This window comes from Petaurus breviceps, unplaced genomic scaffold (genome assembly GCF_028583685.1).
Source record: "Petaurus breviceps papuanus isolate PSGF00001 unplaced genomic scaffold, PetGlider_PUasm1.0 90702, whole genome shotgun sequence".
NCBI classification, from domain to species: Eukaryota; Metazoa; Chordata; class Mammalia; order Diprotodontia; family Petauridae; genus Petaurus; species Petaurus breviceps.
Window position 1 is genome coordinate 639,989 of NW_027187317.1, and position 18,558 is coordinate 658,546.

At 38.9% G+C, this 18,558-nt stretch overlaps 1 protein-coding gene across 2 annotated transcripts in view; it reads left to right on the forward strand.

Moving 5' to 3' along the window:
- The window catches only part of DUSP10 (dual specificity phosphatase 10), a 47,824-nt gene extending 29,695 nt beyond the window's left edge, over positions 1-18,129 (forward strand). Inside the window, exons 3-5 of one of the 2 annotated variants that reach the window (XM_069065991.1) lie at positions 10,846-11,220; positions 16,375-16,504; positions 16,837-17,097. In XM_069065991.1, the coding sequence (XP_068922092.1) occupies positions 10,846-11,220; positions 16,375-16,504; positions 16,837-16,951 (620 nt within the window). In that variant the 3' untranslated portion in view covers positions 16,952-17,097. Of the gene's footprint in view, positions 1-10,845; positions 11,221-16,374; positions 16,505-16,836 lie in introns of both variants that reach the window. The other variant, XM_069065990.1, reaches the window with a different exon arrangement.
- The last annotated feature ends 429 nt before the right edge of the window (positions 18,130-18,558 follow it).

The following is an 18,558-nucleotide window of genomic DNA, read 5'->3' on the forward strand; positions in this document are numbered from 1 at the left end:
TCTCTCTCCCCCCCTCTCTCTTTATGTCTCTCTCGGTCTTACAGAAGGAAACTTCAGATGTCACAGACATGGGCTGCTGCTATGGTCCCGCTACTTCCACTGGATAGCTTCCACTTCTCCCTTCTTTCTCCTAAAGAGTACCAAACCTTAGCCCATATGTGATAAACCTCTGTCCTCCAGGCTGAGTGCTGAGTGTTATTGTCCTCCCTTGCCAAACTGGGAAGAATGAGAAATCCTCGGGTTGGGGGGGCTAGCTATCACTTTGCCAGAGGTTGTTATAATAACTACTTGCTTCTCAGTTCACAAGTCCTCTTCCTTAGCGCCCTTATCTAACAAAAACAGTAAGTCTCATGTATCATGGTACCGTGAATGTTTCTGGATGACCTCTCAATGCAATTTCCAACTTGGATGTTTTATTGTAGAAGTATGTTCTCCCTTGAATCTGGCTCTTGGCATTTCCAGAGATGTATTTAATTGGGCAGAATGTTAGATCAAAACCTACTAGAAAACATACTTTTAGTGTGAAGTTCTGATTGTTTAATTTGGGGGGTAAGGTGAATGTCTGCCCCTCTAGGACCTGGAGATTGCTAAGCAATTATTTGTTTCTCTGTTCTCTGCCTTCCTCACAGTGATCATGTTTAATGAAAAGCTTTGCGAGGATTTTTGATTGGCGTGTTTGTTTGTTTAGTGACGCTTTATCTGCATTGAAAAGCAAAGAACGCTTTCCTTCTTCACAGAGAATTAGACAATAAGATGAAGAACAGCTTGTTGAGTCTCTTGAAGGAAAAGTAGAAGATGATGCTTTCTATTAATTCCACTCCCCCTACTTTCCAATAAAACCTCACGTTTAAGATATATACACATGTGTATATATACATATATATTCATTTTTACCGATTTAACCAGTGAATTTTTCAAAGGTTATGGTATATAGCCCTACGTGACAGAACTGAGCTTGGAGTCAGAAATACTTGAGTTCAAATCTTGCTTCAAACACTGACTAGACATGGAACCTCTCAGCAAGTCCCCTTGGTTGCCTGCCTCAGTTTCTCCATCTGTAAAATGATAGAGTTGGCCTTGATGGCTTTAAGGTTACTTCCAGTTCTAATCTAATGACCCTATGACTGGTGGACATAGATAAGATGTAGAGAGGGTTCCTGGTGTAGAATTCAAAGCACCACTGTGGTATGTCCATCCCAGAAGATCCAGTGACCCAGGATAGTGATTGCACCTGAGTAATAGAATTGCCCTGCATAATTGTCACAAGAGTAAATGGGAGAAAGCCAGGACTCAGAGTTGACTTTTGTGTGTGGCCTGGAGCTCAGGCAGTTGGGTTCTAGAGTACTTTGGCCCTGAGGGGCCCCAGTGTGTTCCTCTCAGATGCAGCTTGTGTCTTTGGGCAGCCCTTCTGGCTTGCTCTGGATCTTAATCAGGTCAGGTTAGGTCAGCCCCTTAGATTAAGTCCAGACAAGGGTAGTAGTTCCCTTAGGCCCAGATTGGAAGCTATCCCATTCATCCATTGTTTGGGTATGGAGGATGTTTTGGGTATGGCAAATCTAACAAGATTCTTGAGCAAGGGTTTCAGCCCAGAGAGGAAGACTAACTTATTCCAATGATTAAAACCTAGTAGGAGACAAAAGCTTAGAAGCCTATACCTTCCTAGCGTGAAAGAAGGCATTTGATTCCTTTTTGTCCTGTATCTAGGTTATGAACTCTTCCTATGAACTAGACCCTTTTTCCATATTTTCTTATGTTTGTTGAAACAAAAATTGCCAGGCTGTGTTTGGCATTTCATGGTGTTGAGGGTATGCTAATAAGCAGGGGCCTAAGATATTTTGAAGATAAAGAGACCCTTCAGCATGAAGCCAAAGAGAGAGGAAATTCCATTTATAAAAATTAAAAGGAAGGTCTGTAGGAACTGCTAGAGGCCAGATTGTGTTTCTGGGGAAAAGATGGACTGTCTGGTATAATGAAAAAGGACAGACTTTTCTCCTTGTCTCATCATTTGTTGTCAGGAAGTCATCACTTATCCACTCAATTCACAGTCTCTAAAATGGGGGAATATTTGCTCTTAAATTAAAGATATTATGAAAGGTGTGGGTATATTTTAAAGAACATAACTGAGTAAGAAAATTAATAGAAAGAAGACACCTTTTTCCCTCTGTCTTTTCTTTCTGAATGGGTGTGATTTAGCATAATATGTGTATGTATGTGTGTGTATATATATACATATATCACACACATATATATTATACACACAATACATCCCACATATACATATGTGTGTGTACACACACACACACACACACACACACACACACACATACCTGCACAGATACATTGTAGAGTGAGGTGAAATAAAGCAAAATAACTAAACTATCTACTTTTAATAATATTGCTGTTGAGAAGAAGAAAGCCAGTAACTGGCCAAGTCCTTAGGTAAATGAATTTTATTGAAGGGGAAAAATTTTTATTTTTGTGGTCTATTTGAGGATTTTATGATGAGAATAAAATTATTTTGAAAGGAGAAGAACTCTCCATTGAAGAATATATGAAATCTGAACCCCAGACAACTTTCTGATTAGGGCATTTTCTAAAACAAAGGATGAAATCTTGCCTCAAAATTTCCTTTTTAGGGGTGGCTAGGTGGTGCAGTGAATAGAGCACCGGCCCTGGAGTCAGGAGGACCTGGGTTTCGATTCGGACTCAGACACTTAACACAAAAACTAGCCGTGTGATTTTGGGCAAGTCATTTAACGCCAGCTGCCCTCCAAAAGCAAAAAAAAAAAATAAAACATCCTTTCTAGTCTTGGATCATAGGAAAAGGACTACAAATAAGTTATTCACTTATTCACTTTTCTTTGGGTAAGACAACATTTAAGAAAGTTGGCATGGATAGTGAAGGATGAGACCTTAGAGGGAGGTGCTATGCTTGCTTGCTGTTTGATCTAGACCTTTAGGAGATGACCAGTCTTGTCTTCAGCTCTCACTGATAGCTAGTCAGTGCCTCTCTTAAACCAATGTGTCTGGGCAGAATTCTGATCCACCATGTTTTAAAGATTCACTACTCACATTTTTAGCTTTAAAAAGCAGGAATTTTTCCTTACTGGTGGATGAGCATTTCTGACTCTGAATGCCAACCATAAAAATATATTAGTATCCTAGGTTTAGAGCTGGAGGAGATTTCAGAAGTACTTTGTCCAGCCAGTCCCATCATTTTACACCTGGGGAAAATAAGGTAGAGAATTTTAAGTACCTCTGTGACCTTGGGCAAATCACTTGTCCTCACTGGCTCTCAGTTTCCTTATCTGTGCAGTGAGGGGTTGGACTAGTCTTTAAACTAAAGTCCCTTCCAACTCTAAACCTATTAATCCTAAATGACTTTGCCCACAGTCACACATCCAAGTGTCGGAAATAGGATTTGAGCCCAGGTCTGACTTCAGCTGTGGAATAAACCTTGCTGCCTGCCTCCCAGTAGCCCTCTTTTGAGGATGCTTTGGCCTTTTATTTCCTCCCTTTCCCACACCCTTCCAGTCCAGTCCCCTTTCGGTCCCTAAGGTTTTGCAGAAAGAATGAGGGCTTTTCTTTAGGTGCTCTGATCTCTATGGAAAAGTCTTTCAGAGTCCAGGGGTACCTCAGCGCCCTTGCAGTTAGAATCTGCCTCCTATAAAAAAGTCTTCTACTTGTTAAATCATCCCAAACCTGGTTAATTGTTGTCCTTGTGGAAAATTACACAGGATTGTCATCAGCTGTTGCTTCTGGCCTTGCTTTCTGTTCTAATGTAAATAAATGAGGTAACAGATTTAAAGGAACAGGCTATATTTACACACATCTCAACTATCCTCTCAAACAGTCTGCCCATGTTGTTCAAATATTATCATAATATACTTGTTGTCCCCCAGACATATCGGTCATTAAATCTTAATTTGGAAATGACAGATGGGGAATTAATATTGAAAGACCTGGTGGGGACTGGGCTAGGTAGCTGTCTTTTGATGGGGATGGTGTTGGGGGAGGCTGTTCTTCCACATCAAAACTTAACCCCTAAAGTTCCAGCTCCTGTGCCTCTTTCTGCAACACCTGAGGGAGCAGAAAAAGACTATTATCAAGTATCCCACCCAGAACTGGTGAGAGTCAGCAATTTTGAGAATCTTTATAAATGTTCGAGCAAACAGAGGGCAGCTATGTAAGCATTTTGGAGAAATTGTCAAAATATGCTTGTCTAAAGCAATGTAAATCAAGTACATGAAAGCTTATGGTGGGGATAAGCCATTGGGAATAATAGCTAAATGGCCTTATTTGAGGAATTTCCTTATTTCCTGAAGACCACTGCTGTAAGAGCTATCAGCCTGTCTTGGTTATAGCACAAAATAAGCATGAAGGAGAGATAACTGTGTGTGTGTGTGTGTGTGTGTGTGTGTGTGTGTGTGTATGCGCATGCGCGCGCGCAGGCATGTGTCTGTTTTATAGGCATCATTTATAGCAAAGCCTTCCTTGGATTCTCAACCTGGTATCTTTTATACTATTAGAAATATTGGTAAAACATAATTCTTTCTGTAGCTGCAGTGCAAGGTCCTTTAATGATTTTATGTAAATTCCATTCCTCCATTAGAGCCTGGGTGCTTACAGTCCAATGCAGACCACATCCAGATGGGCCTGTGGCCAGGAGAGAGAGAAATGAATGAGCATTGGGTAAACACATAAATAGTACATTTTGCATAAGCCTTAGAATAAAGGGCCCAGGAAGAGAAAAGAAAGGAAGTCCTACGAGCTTTCAGTCAAAGTGGGGTACAGGGAAATTCATTCAGTTTTTTATAGATAGGAAAAAAGGAGGAATTTAAAAGTTATACACTAAGGAAAGGGATAAAAACCATTTCTATAGCACCTACTATGGGCTAGGCACTTGTGTGAAGCACGTTCCAAGTATTATCTCATCTTATCCTCACAACAAGTATGAGAGGGAGAAGATGTTATTGGTCCCCATTTTACCATTGAGGAAACTGAGGCAAACAAGTTAAATGACTTGCCCAAGGTCACAAGTTATTAAGTATCTGAGGTTGGATTTGAGTTCAGGTTTTCTGGACTCAGTGCTCTATCTACTGTTCCATGAAGTTGCCTCGGATTCTGTAAAATTTCTAATTGGTAACTCAAGAGTTTGACTTCCAAAGGCGACTCTGTGGATAAAAGTATTCATAGGAACCAATGATTCCAAGTTCAATTTCCGTGTACTCCCAGTCACACAACCTGTACCCCACCCTTAATCTCACAGAGCTTGAAGTAAAAAGGCAACTGAATGGTAAAGGATATAAACCTCATAAAAGCAGATTCTCTAGAGTGATCCCCTTACAAAGGCAACCAAACGGTATAGCAGATAGAGTGCTGGAAGTGGAATCAAGAAGACATGAGTTCAAATCCTACCTCAGACATTGTCTTAACCATATGACCCTGAGCAAATTATATAACTGTGTCCAGTCTCAGTTTCCTCATCTTGAAAATGGGGATAATAATATCATCTACCTCACAGAGTTACGAGAGATAATATATTTTAAAATGTTTCACAAACCTGAAAGCTCTAAAATAAATGCAGCTATAATAATAAATATTATTATTGTTGGTATTATTTTTTTCTGTGTTGCTTTGCCATGCCTTGTGGGAGGAGTTTATATGATATTAACTAGCATTCTTTAGAGGCTTTAAGTTTTACAGAGCACTTTATATGTGCGTTATCTCATTTGATACAGCAATTTTATAGTGTATGTGCAGTTATTGTTCCCATTTTATAGAAGAGGAAACTGAGACAGAGGGAGGTTAAAATGGTCAGTGTCATAGAGTGGACGAATATCTGACTTAAATTCCAAACAGTTCTTCTAGACTTCATAATAACCATCCCATACTTCATCTCCATCCCTGCTTGTTGATCTGTGAGTTGGTGACCTTTTTTCCTTTTTCTCCATTTATCTGATGTCTCCCTATCCTCCCTACCCATCTGAAACCCTAGCTCTTCTGTAAAGTTTGCCCTGAGTATACCAGTTCATAATAATCTGTGGCTCTCCCCTGGAAGACATGTAGGTGGTGCAGTGGATAGAGCTCAGGGAATGGAATCAGGAAGATATGAGTTCAAATCTAGCCTCCGTCACTTAACATCTGTGTGACTCTAGGCAAGTCACTTGATCTCTATTTACTTTTTCTATTTACAGTTGTAAACTTACTATACAGAAACTATTTACAGTTTCCTTAATTGTAAAAGAGGGATAATAATATCAATTACTTCCCAGAGTTGTAGTGATGATCAAGTGAGATATTTATAATAATTATAAGATAATATATTTAGCACAGTGCCTAGCATTTAATAGATACTTAATAGGTTTCCTTTCTCCCTTCCTCCCTTTCGTCTTTTCGTCCTCTCTTTTCTGAACTGCTATAATACTTTGGCACTGAATTGGTACTTGTAAGAGAAGACTACAGAAAGGATTTATTACTTCTGAGGAACCCATATTATGGGATTTCCTATAGGATTACCTATCATGCAGGTAATTTATAAATGACCCAGTTTGTATATTCAGATCCAAAAAGGACCTCAAAGGTCTACTGGTCTCACTTCCTCATTTTACAGACATGGGAACTGAGGCCCAGAGAAGTTAAGTGATTTGCCCATGATCCACACAGTAATCAATAGGGGCAGGATTTGAATTCAGGTCTTCCTTCTCCAAATCTAACAATCTCTCTAGTAAAACCAAGACTAGGAAATTACTTGAAGCACAGATAGTAATTTGTCCAGGGTCACGCAGCTAATAACAATCAGAGATGGAATTTGAATCAAGTTTTTTTTTTTTTTTACTCCAAGCCCAGTACTCAATCCATTATTTTGCTATAGGATCTTTGGCAACTAACACCTAGGAGAACTTCACTTTCCATGCTACCTACACTTAGCATTCCTATATTCCTTTGCTTCTGTTGGGATGGAGAAGTCTTTGGAAATTGCTTACTTTCTAGCTTAGCATTAAATTCATGAGTTTGTGTATAAAAGCTCTATCTGTATTTAACATGTGGAAGAGATTTCTGGCCCATATATTCACAGAGGTTTCTTAAACTCACTATATAGAGAAGACTGGCTTTCAATACACCACTAAATATTCTTTAGGTCCATGGGAAGCATCAGTTCCATTGCCACACATTTCCTTTGTCAAAGAGTGGAACAATACCTCTCATTACCCCAAGTGGGGAGAGGCTCATCAGGAGTGCTCCAAAGAACTTTGTTATTGGTCCTTGGAGGCAGTGTCAAGCATTCATTCTCTAGCTCTAACTGAGCTGTTCACGCTTAGAAAATATTTGTGCTGATAACTGTCAAGTGGGAGGAAAGGAGAGCCCCTGTGGCCAGAACTATAGACTTTCATTTTTACAACAAAATCTTGTTAAAAGTAATCCATCCAAAAAAAGCCTGACTACCCTTTCCCCACAAACTAAGTAAAATTGGATTTTAGCCTTTCAGAAAGAGAGTATTTGTTTTCTTAGGTTTTTTTTTTTAAATATTTTCTAATTTTTCTAATGCTAAATAGAACTAGTCAGATTTCTTGATGGCCACCCTGTTTCAAAAGGAAAAGTTTGGTCTTTACTTTTAGGACCTTTGTCATAAACTTTAAAAAGTCCACAAGACTTTTAAAATATTCACATAACTCCATGGAGGTGTTCCTGAAATCATTTGTGATACACTGGCTTGTCAATACTGTGATAATAATAATTAATAATAAGAATAGCTAACATTTACATAGCCCTTTAAGGTTTACAGTCACAAATATTTGGCTGTTTTTAAAATATATATTTCTAATAGAAATTATTAAGAGAGAGAGAATAGATTCTCTTCCATAGAAATTTTTCCCCATAGACATTTTCAAAAATCATAGAAATTCTTAGATCTTACCTAATTTTTTCATTCCCACTTTCATCCCTTCTATCTATTCACTCTTACTGTGCTCACATAAGCAGAAACATTTTGTGGGTGTGGTGTGTGTGTGTGTGTATGTATGTGTGTGTACATTTCTCACATACTCTCATAGTTCGAAGAGGAACCCCAGAGACCATCTAGAACAACTCAGAACAAGAATTGTCTTCTAACCTGTCTGTCTTCCCTGCCTCTTTCTTCTTGTTCTCATATGCAAGTGTGTGTGTCCACATTCATATGTTTCAATTTACTTAAATGAAAATGAATGAGAAGGTTGGGATGACTAAACTTTAGAATATTTCCCTGCACTCCTCAGTGAGTATCTCCCTATTTAGCCCAGTACGTTTTGTCCATACTTTCCAGTGACCCTTGCCTTTCACCTTATTTTCTCACCAAGTATATTGAGTGTGTGTAGGACTCCATATGACCTCAACATAAAATGTATATGCACATACTCCAAACGATATGGAGTATTCTGTTTGTATCTGACATGCACGGTCTTCTCCTCCCCTACCGGATCTCCCAGCCCCCCTCCCGCCCTGTAGGCAAATGGAGCCCAAGCCACCTGTTCACATTACATCATTGGCTCCCCAGAACACAGTTGTACCAAAGTCTTTAAACAGAGTAGTTCTTCTTGTATTGTTTGCACTCAAAGAGCTGATATCATGCCAACTGATGTCATTGTGTGTCTTTGTGTAACTGCTATGGCAACTGGGCAGGTGGGGAGCCTCGAGCTGATGTCATCGGGAAAGGAGGTATAGAAAGGGAATTTGAAAAAGCTGTACACAGCTTTTGAGTGTGAGTTGTTTGGAGTGGGGGGTTGTATTTTGGTGTGTGGGTATGTTGTTTCCTTTTAAAGATTATTCCCTTTAAGATTTAAAAATGCAGCTTCAGTGTACTAAATAATAGCAGCCCAGACACTTTTTCCCCCTTGGCCTTTAGAGTTTTTGTGTAGCTTGTTTTCGATCAGTCCTTATTCACATCAGATCCAGAGAAGTGTGCTGCTTTCCTTCTTCCTTCTTCAGAGAAAGTTGGATGAGGATCTAAACTATGAATGCCTAGTGGGAAGTATTTAGTTGAATTCCATGAGAGACAGACTAAGCAGGTTTTTGTGATTATTTAGAGGTCCTTCAGCGGGTGGTTATGGTAGGTGATTGATTTTTTGAGATTGATAGAGCAGAGAGACAGAGAGAGAGAGACATAGAAAGAGGATTCTCACATAAAGGGTTTTTGTTTTTCTTTCTGAATTTCCTCCACCCTCTTTCGCTTTAAAAAAAATTCCATTTGGGTCTGCCTTTATGGCCAATGTTATCTTGGCAGGTAGAAAAGTGATATTCATGATTGGAGGAGTCTAAATATGGGAGTCAATTACAGATCCAATGTGTTTTCAGTACATCTACCTTTATTCAATTTCCAAGTAAAAGCTGTTTTATTTTTTTTTCTTTTTGAATGAATTCAGTAATTATGACATTGACCCCTTTACATTTTTCAGAAGAACTACCACCAGGAATAAAGGGTCTTTTCCATTTCCTTTTCTATTTCATCTTATCTCTTACCAGTTTTATTGATATTTGTGTTCTAAGATATTGTCTGGGTTCTATTTTGTACTTCCTGGATGGGTTACTGTAGTTGAAACCTGAAAGACTATACAGAAACTGCATTGGGTTCAGAAACTGACGAGGCAGTGGACTTTCCATATTGATTTTTAACCTAACTATACCCTCTTGGTGCTTTCACTATCACCTTCTATATTATGCTGGCATTATCAAGGCAGCTGGGCATCATTGTATCTGAGAAATGTAAACCTTTGTGTTCTCTCTGTGTGCTAAATATTTCAGGGAGGTGTCACAGATGTATTCTCTATCTATAGTTCTGAGTTGGCTACATTTACTATTTTCTTTTGATTCACAGAACTACTTATATTAGGTATCCTCCATCTGACTGTCCACAAAAATCACTGCATGTCTATTTTTTTCCCTCCAAGATGACTTTCTACTTCCATTGGAAATTGAGGTAGATAAAATACATGAGAAAAGTAGAAAATGCTGTAAAGAAGGGACCTTGGAGAGTATCTTTTTTTCATATTTTTCTCCCCCATTCATGGATAGAAAAAAAAAAGAATTCTTAGAATGAGACCACATCCATGAAAGGAACAGAGTGGATACTTCAATGTTAGCAGGTAATATACAGGGAGGTAGACTTGCCCTTAAAATTATACATTTCCTTTAAGCTATGGCCAAAATAAAACAAAGACAAATCATTGTTTGGAGGACACAGCTTAGGCATCTAAGAATTATTTTTGGTAGGAGGGATGCCGTGTGTGTGTGTGTGTGTGTGTGTGTCTATAGGTAGAATAGTACATTAGAAAAACTTTGATTCAAGAGTCCCAAGTTCAAATTTTAGTTGTGGCATAAACTAGATGTGAATATATGCAAATTATTTAGTCAATCTGAATGTGTTTTTAAATCTATCAATAGTTGCATGTAAAAGTACATATAAAGAAAGGCCTTGGCAAAACTGTAAGCCTGTAGATACATGTGAGTAGTTGCTATTGTCAAATAACAAATGGTTATTGAAATGAATTTGTAAGGCAATTGGAACATGCAAAATGACACAGTTCCTGTCTTTGATGGACTTAAAATCCAGTGGAGAGATACAACTTGCAATGAGCCCAAGTATGTCTTAAAATTGGATGTGATGAGGGTATACATGGACCCAATGAAAGCATCCAGTAAAACTCATGACTAAATACTTTTCTTGTGCATTCTTACTGTTTTTACTTTATTTTGTACATGTATATAAATATCAGTTGTCATTAAAAAGAATCATATCCATTTCATGGGACCAAAAATAACCAATCTAATGATTTTCCATTTGAATTTCTCTTTTTTCCTCTCCCTTTCTAGGTGGACTCAGTAGTTTTAAGCAGAACCATGAAAACCTCTGTGATAGCTCCCTCCAGCTGCAGGAGTGCCCAGAGGGTGTTGGGGGTGCATCTGCAGCCTCCAGTGTGCTACCTCAGCCCCTCCCCCCTACCACCCCTGACATTGAGAATGCGGAGCTGACCCCCATCCTGCCCTGCTTGTTCCTCGGCAATGAGCATGACGCTCAGGACCTGGACACCATGCAGCGACTAAACATTGGCTACATCATCAACGTCACCACCCACCTTCCCCTCTACCACTATGAGAAGGGCCTGTTTAACTACAAACGACTGCCTGCCACCGACAGCAACAAACAGAACCTGAGGCAATACTTTGAAGAGGCTTTTGAGTTCATTGGTAACTATTTCCTCTGGGCATTCCTTTACCATATTTCTCTTAGATTTCTGCTTTGAGGGCAGGTTCATCAATTGGCTGGATTCCAAGAATTCCCTCTTCCTCTTTTCTTTTTTCTTCCTTTTTTCCCTTCCTTTCCTTCCCCTCCCTCCCTCCCTCCCTCCCTCCCTCCCTCCCTTCCTTCCTTCCTTCCTTCCTTCCTTCCTTCCTTCCTTCCTTCCTTCCTTCCTTCCTTCCTTCCTTCCTTCCTTCCTTCCTTCCTTCCTTTCTTCTTTCCATCCATCCATCCATCTCCTGCCTCTATACAATCAATAGGAGCAAGAACCAGAACTAGGCCAGGACAATTAGGGCTGCACCAGAATTTAGGGGATACTGTAAAAAAAAAATGCTTCCTTCCCTCCTCGCCAGCATAGCAACAATTAAGTTAATTATCAAGGATAATTAGAGAAAATGGAAAGCTACCAGATAGTATGCTTTCTCCCTTTTCCTCTCCCCTAGCTATCCCCATCTCAGTTCCTTTGCTCCCATCCTTGAGTCTCTGCCCAGGGGAGCTAATGTCTTAGGGGTGGGGGATACAGAATCTTTCCTCCTCCTCATCTGACTGTCTTAAAAAGTTGCTTTAACATTTCTGCTGCTTTCTCCTGTCACTCACATATCCAATTATGGTTCTGAAAGGGAGTTATCCTGAATATTACCCTCAGAAATCAAAGTCAGACCTGTTCAGATAACAAAAGGCCACTTCATCGACAATAAGAGGTGACTGAGTGATCTACAGTGGAGATAAGAAGTACATATAAGGGGATAATAACAACAACAAATCAGAGGGCTTATAAGATAGCCTTGTGAAGTAGGTAGACTATGTAGTATTCCTGTTTTACAAATTAAGAAAAAAGGTCTCGAAGAGGTATCATTATGACTTGCCAAAAGTCACGGGACACAAAATGCTCTGTCTCCTAGCATTTTCACTAGCTGTTCCCCATGCCTGATATTTTCTCCTCTTCTCATCTCCTCCTCTTACTTCCTCTTTAGCTTGAATTCTCAGCTAAGTCTGACCTTCTGCAAGAAGCCATGCTCAGTTCTCCTTAATTTTAATGCCTTTCACCAGACACTAACCCCAGTTTACCCTGTATATCTTAGTTGTTTGCATGTTGTCCCTCAAGGGATTGATTATTGCCCATCTTTCTATGTCTGGTGCTTGGCAGTGCCTGGCATCTAGAAGGTTGCTTAATCAATGCTAGTTGGTTTGACCAGTTAAATATCAGGACTAGGATTCTAAGTCTTCTGAGTCCAAATCCATGACTTGATTTTAAGTGTCCACTCTATGCCAGCCACCTATGGGGCTAGGTGCTGGGAATACAAACGTATAGAATGAGATAATTTCTGCTAGCAAAGTCTTTCATAGACTGCTGCTGATCTGGACTCCCAGTGGGCTACAAAATTCAGGGATTCGTGTCTCCCTTTTCTGTAGCATGTTCTTGTTAAGGGTAACATAACTGATGCTGTTCCTCCTCTATACCATGAGGGAAGGCAGGGGAGGAAGGACTCCTGTGACTATCTTTTTCCAGTCTTAACTTCCCTTAGGCTTAACTTTTATTTGCCCACTGGTTTTTATTTCCCTAGCATGGGCTCCTAGAGGGCTGCTTGATAGGAAAGAGAAGCCAGGGCAGGGTCCCATTTGTTCAAGCTCAGTTCTAGGAAATCTTGCAGGAATGTTAATGGGGCTGTGATGTTTGTATGGGTTTCCTCTTTTGGTTGCCAAGGTTTTGGTTTTCATCTCTTAAAAGGTGGTGGCCTGGCACAGAAGAGGGATGAATCTTAGTCCTGGTGAGAAGCTTCCATAGTCCTTTTGCTTGCTTAACTAAGAACACACAACACATAGAAAAGGGCATAAATACTATATCGGTATTCAAAGACAGAGAATGAACAAATCAATGAAAAAAAAAAGACAGAATGAATAAATGAATAAAAAAATGAAGTGCTTATTTTGCCTAAAAGGGAGAAAAGAACTATTAGCAACCATAGTTTCTAGATGTGGAGAAATGATTATAGAAAATAGATCAAGGTCATTAGATGATGGGGGGGGGGGTGGCACACACACTGCTATCCAAAATGCTGCAGTCAGTAGCAAGTCTTTATCATATTAAGAAAAAAATATATGCATGGTGTTCCTTTATTATGAAAATCAGAGCCATTTTGGGGCATCAGAGCTGATCTTTCTCCTCTCTTGCTTTTGTTTTCTTATATTTAAAATCTTAGAGTGTTAGAACTGGGAGATGAGCTTATCGACAACCCCCTCCCCTCAATTCCAAATTAAAGATACTGAGGACCAGAGAATTTTTGGCAGGTCAAAGTAAGCACAGAAGAATATTGTGGCAGAGCTGGGATTCCTCACAGAACCATGCAGTGATGCTTGAAGCCTGTCCACAGTGTTCATGTTAAGCATTATACTCACTCCAGCAGTGGTTAGTAATTGGTAATTTATAGTCTTCTCCTTTTAGTTTTACTAACCTGTAATTAATTATGGCTACACAGAAACTTTCAGTTCCTTCCTTGACCATATGGGAGCCAAGTTTTGAGCTCTGAGGACATCCTACTTTCTGGCTTTGAGTAAGAAGGGTTTCATCATCATCATGTAGGTGAAAAATAGACTGGTGTGTGGCTGATGATATAGTCTGGCTTAATTAGTGCAGACGAGAAGCATGAGGAAATTGTTTTCCTTGCATTGGGTTATCCAGTCAAACCTGGATAATTTATAGAACTTGGGAAAGCTTTGAGGGGGAGAGGGAGAGGAGGAGAGAATCATCCTAGAGCATATATACCTCATGCTAGTTAATAAATCAACTAATAAATTAACATTAGAAAGCAGTCAAAAGGACCACCTGCAATGGAGCTGGGAAATAGAAAGTCAACGGTGGGGGAAATAAATTAAAGAATGACCTGAACCATAGTTTCCATGGATGCAGGGGGCTATTATTTGTTTGACCCATAAATAAATCTTGAGATAAGTAACTCTGACCACAATCCTGTGCCCTCACCCCAAATTTTGTTCTTTTGATTTGAGGCAGTCAAAACCAGTTTTATTTGTTAAATGATTTGGAAGTGTAGCAGTACAAGAGAGCATACAGAAGGGTATATTTCAAAATATATGGTTCTCAAAGTTTCATCTATGGTATTTAAAATAAAAATTAGGTTTAGGGGTGGCTAGGTGGCTCAGTGAATAGAGCACCAGCCCTGGATTCAGGAGTACCTAAGTTCAAATCAGGCCTCAGACACTTAACACAAAAACTAACCATGTGACCTGGGGCAAGTCACTTAACCCCAATTGCCCTCTAAAATGCAAATAAAAAAATAATAAAAATTAGCTTTAGAAGATCTGATTAGATTTTTGAAAGCCGATATAATTAGCTTAGGGAAATTACATCCTGATACCCCATCTCTTGTCATGCTGCTTCTCAAAGTGATGCTCAAGGAAGTTTCCATTGATACTTGGTTTTCAGTCTTAAGTAAAGACATAACCAGACTGTCTAACTTCTTTGTTGTTGTTTTATATTTTATTTTTATTGAAATACATTTTTGTATCATGTTTTATCTTTTAATATCTCTCTTCCACCCTCTTCTTCCTAGGCAGCTACTCTTTTTAACAAAAATTTTGAAATATTAATTTAAATTTTATTTTAATTTAAATTCTTACTTCTTCTGAGTCTTCATTTTTTCTGAAAATATACCCAATGGTGCTTCTTTCTGTTGCTGTGGCATTTGTACTATGGCTTAGTTTCTTTGTTCATTCATTCATAAAATGGGAACTAAGCACTGACTATACAGAGGTACTACACTGTGGTCTGGCGTGATAATAAAGTTTAGAGAAGACAAAGTCTCTTGACCTCATATAGCTTAGAGTCTAGAATTTACCCTGTTGTCATGGTACAAATACAAGCACATGTGTAGGCAAGCATTTTGTTCTTATTGTTTAGTTGGTTAAGTCATGTCTGACTCTTTGTGACTCCTTTTGGGGTTTTCTTGGCAAAGATACTGGAGTGATTTGTCATTGCCTTCTCCAGCTTGATTTACAAATGAGGAAACTGAGGTCACTAGGGTTAAGTGACTTAGGCTCACACAGATAGGAAGTCTCAGGTTGGTTTTGAACTCAGGAAGAAAAGATAAGTCTTTCTGACTCCAGGCCTAGTATTTTATCCACTGAGCCCTTTAAGGAAATATTTGAGTGCCTACGATATGCAAGTCACTATGTATACACTAAAAGTGACAGAGTAGTTTTTTTAATCCTCCATTTAAAAACCAGTTTAATGTTCTGAAAAATTCTAAAAAAAAGTCACATTTTTTTAAAGAAGATATTTTTATGGTCTACCTTAACAAGTAATGGGGAAAAATATTTTTTTAATCAATTAGTATTTATTGATTTCATACTGTATGCCAGACACTGTCTTTGTTGCTAGAGATACAAAGATTGTAAGTATTGTTCTTGGTACATATATAGGCCAAAGGATAATTTTGACTGCCCTTGAGTGGGTAAGTAGATTAAAAAAAAGAAACAACAATTATTAAGGAGATAGCATGACAAAATAGAATATTATCGTCAGAATCAGAGGACCTAGATTCATATCCTGGCTCTTCTAATACCTGTTTGTCCTTCAGCAAGTTAATTAACCTCTCTATACCTTTTTTTCTGGGGAAAAAAATTAGAGCAGTAAGGGACCTTAGAAGTCACATAGCCCAACTTCCTCAATGTTCTTGTGAAGGAAATTATAAACCATGGGAAAACTACAGATGCTGCCATGGCTAGTGGACAACATCCTATGGTAGCTAAAAACAATATGAGGATATTTGGTGAGCCCAATGTCAATTTCTAACTCAGGGGCACACTGAAAGTCAATGAAATCAAAATAACTAGTCTCCTGAGGTCTCTATACTCATCACTGTCTGAAACATTAGGGTATTCCAAGTGTAATGTGAGAAAGTATGTATTCTTGGGCAGAGCTGATGGGGACGACCTATCCTACTGCTGTTACTGCTTACAAAACAAATTGTATTTTTCCCCCACAAGATTAAAAAAAAAAACATATTTCAATTCTCACTGTCCTCCTCCTCCTCCTCCCATACTGCTATTATGCTCAATTGATTTTTATTCATAAATTCTCTTAGATGTAGAATTTATTCTACTACTGTGGCTAACTTCAACTTCATCTGATTTCTGGCTGCCTGAGGGAGTGGGAAACTGTGATTTCGTCAATATGGGGAACTCTTTGCATGGAAATTCCTTCTACCACTGCAGGTCAGCAACTCACCTGTAATTTGTTATCTTAACAGAGTTGTCAGGGTCACTGAGAGTCTGTGACTTGCTGGGAATTATACAGCTCATGTGGGTCAAAAACAGAACTTGAACCCAGATTTTCCTGACTCTATGTCCAATCTTCTGTCCTCCATGCCATCTTTCTCATTGTGATATAGATACTAAGTTATACTTGCTTTCAAAACGGTTCCAGTTATGCTATTTTTTTAATGGAGCCCACATTCAGATAAGAGTAAACACCATCCCCTTCTTCCTTTATCCCTTCTCCATTTTCCCTTTCTCCCTTCCCCTCTATTCCCACTCTCTTTTTTCAGAGGAAGCTCACCAGTGTGGGAAAGGACTTCTCATCCATTGTCAGGCAGGAGTGTCCCGCTCAGCCACCATCGTCATTGCCTACTTGATGAAGCATACCCGGATGACCATGACTGATGCTTATAAATTTGTCAAAGGCAAACGACCAATTATTTCTCCCAACCTTAACTTTATGGGGCAGTTGTTGGAGTTTGAGGAAGACCTCAATAATGGAGTGACGCCAAGAATCCTTACACCAAAGCTCATTGGAGTGGAGACAGTTGTGTGACCACCGTGTGATGTTATTCATTTGATTTGGAGGAGGGAGGGTTGAGGTTGTTTATTATTATTATAATTGTTATTATTATTAATATTCTTTTTTGAGATTGGGGTAAAGTTTGTTAGTTAAACAAACATTTAAATCCTTTTTATTTTTATCAAGTGTGAGAACAATTTCACATCGGATGACATTAAGATTCGTGTCCCACAAACATCAAAAAACAGGGAAACTAAAGAGGTCACATAAAAAAATGGTAGAAAGAACAGCACTTGGTATTGTTGTCCCATCTGACTCCAGACCCCCATTCTGTCTCCCTTTTTCAGCTACTTGTAGACTTTATGGCTAAGTAGTCTGTGCAGGTTCATAGACCCAATAAATTACTTAAAAGTTAAAAAAAATTAAATAGCCAAAATTAAGCATTAAATACACTGAAACAAAAAGGCCTTGATTCTGCCAAGGCTGTTGATACAGAAAACACAAACCAAACCCAGCTGTGGTCATCAGTGAAAAGAAGGTATCAAGACAGCTTTAATCTCCTAAAGAACCCTTCACTCACTCTTTTAAAGAAATAAAAGGTACTGTTGATTATGTTTGCTTCATATGCTGAGATTGTTTTTTTGTTTTTGTTTTTGTTTTTTGTTTTTTTTCCTCTCTTGGGTTTAAAAGGTTTCTAAACAACAAGGAACTTGACCATCATGCCATATGCCTTCACTGGCTTCTTGTGCAATAATGAAATGTTTTGAGTGTGCAAACCAGTTCGAGCTGGCTCTTTAAAAATAGAAAGGTAGGACAAACTCTGGCCAGCGTGGATTTAGGAAGGAGTAAAACAAAAGCAATGACCTTTTATTCCCCCCCTTCCTTTGTTCTTTTGATTTGACTCTGGTTACAGTGCCATAAACCTTGTTACATATGTATATCAGAATGTACAAAAAAAGACAAAAATTTATTTAAAAATATTTTTCGCACAAAATATTGGTGTGTTTCTGTTGTCTATGTAAAAAAATCATTTTGATTATAAAAATGAAAATTCTTTTGGCATCTGTGTCCCTTTTTTTTGTCTTTCCCCTACCTCCTATCTCTTGCTTCCCCATTTCTCCTACCCTGTAGTTTGCTTCACAAGTAATGGTGTTTTAAAAAAAATTGCAGGAAGCAGAGATGAAGAAAGAAAAAAAACTATATTGCTTCAGGGTGTTGGGGGGGGTAAAGGAGTGGAAGAGTGTTTGAGGAGTGTGTGTGAATATGTGTGGTTGTGTGAATATGTGCACACTCACCCTCCTTTTTCTTCTTTGAGAGTAAGTCTTCTCTCTTCAGGGCATTATAAACCTTCCTTGGTCACGGACACCCATGACCATTTTGAGGCCCTGAGTTGACACTCATTTCTTCTGGGGTTCAGTGGCCTAGTGTTTAACTGAAATGCTCCATACTCCAATTCAAACAACAGAATAGTGACAAACCTGCCATCAAG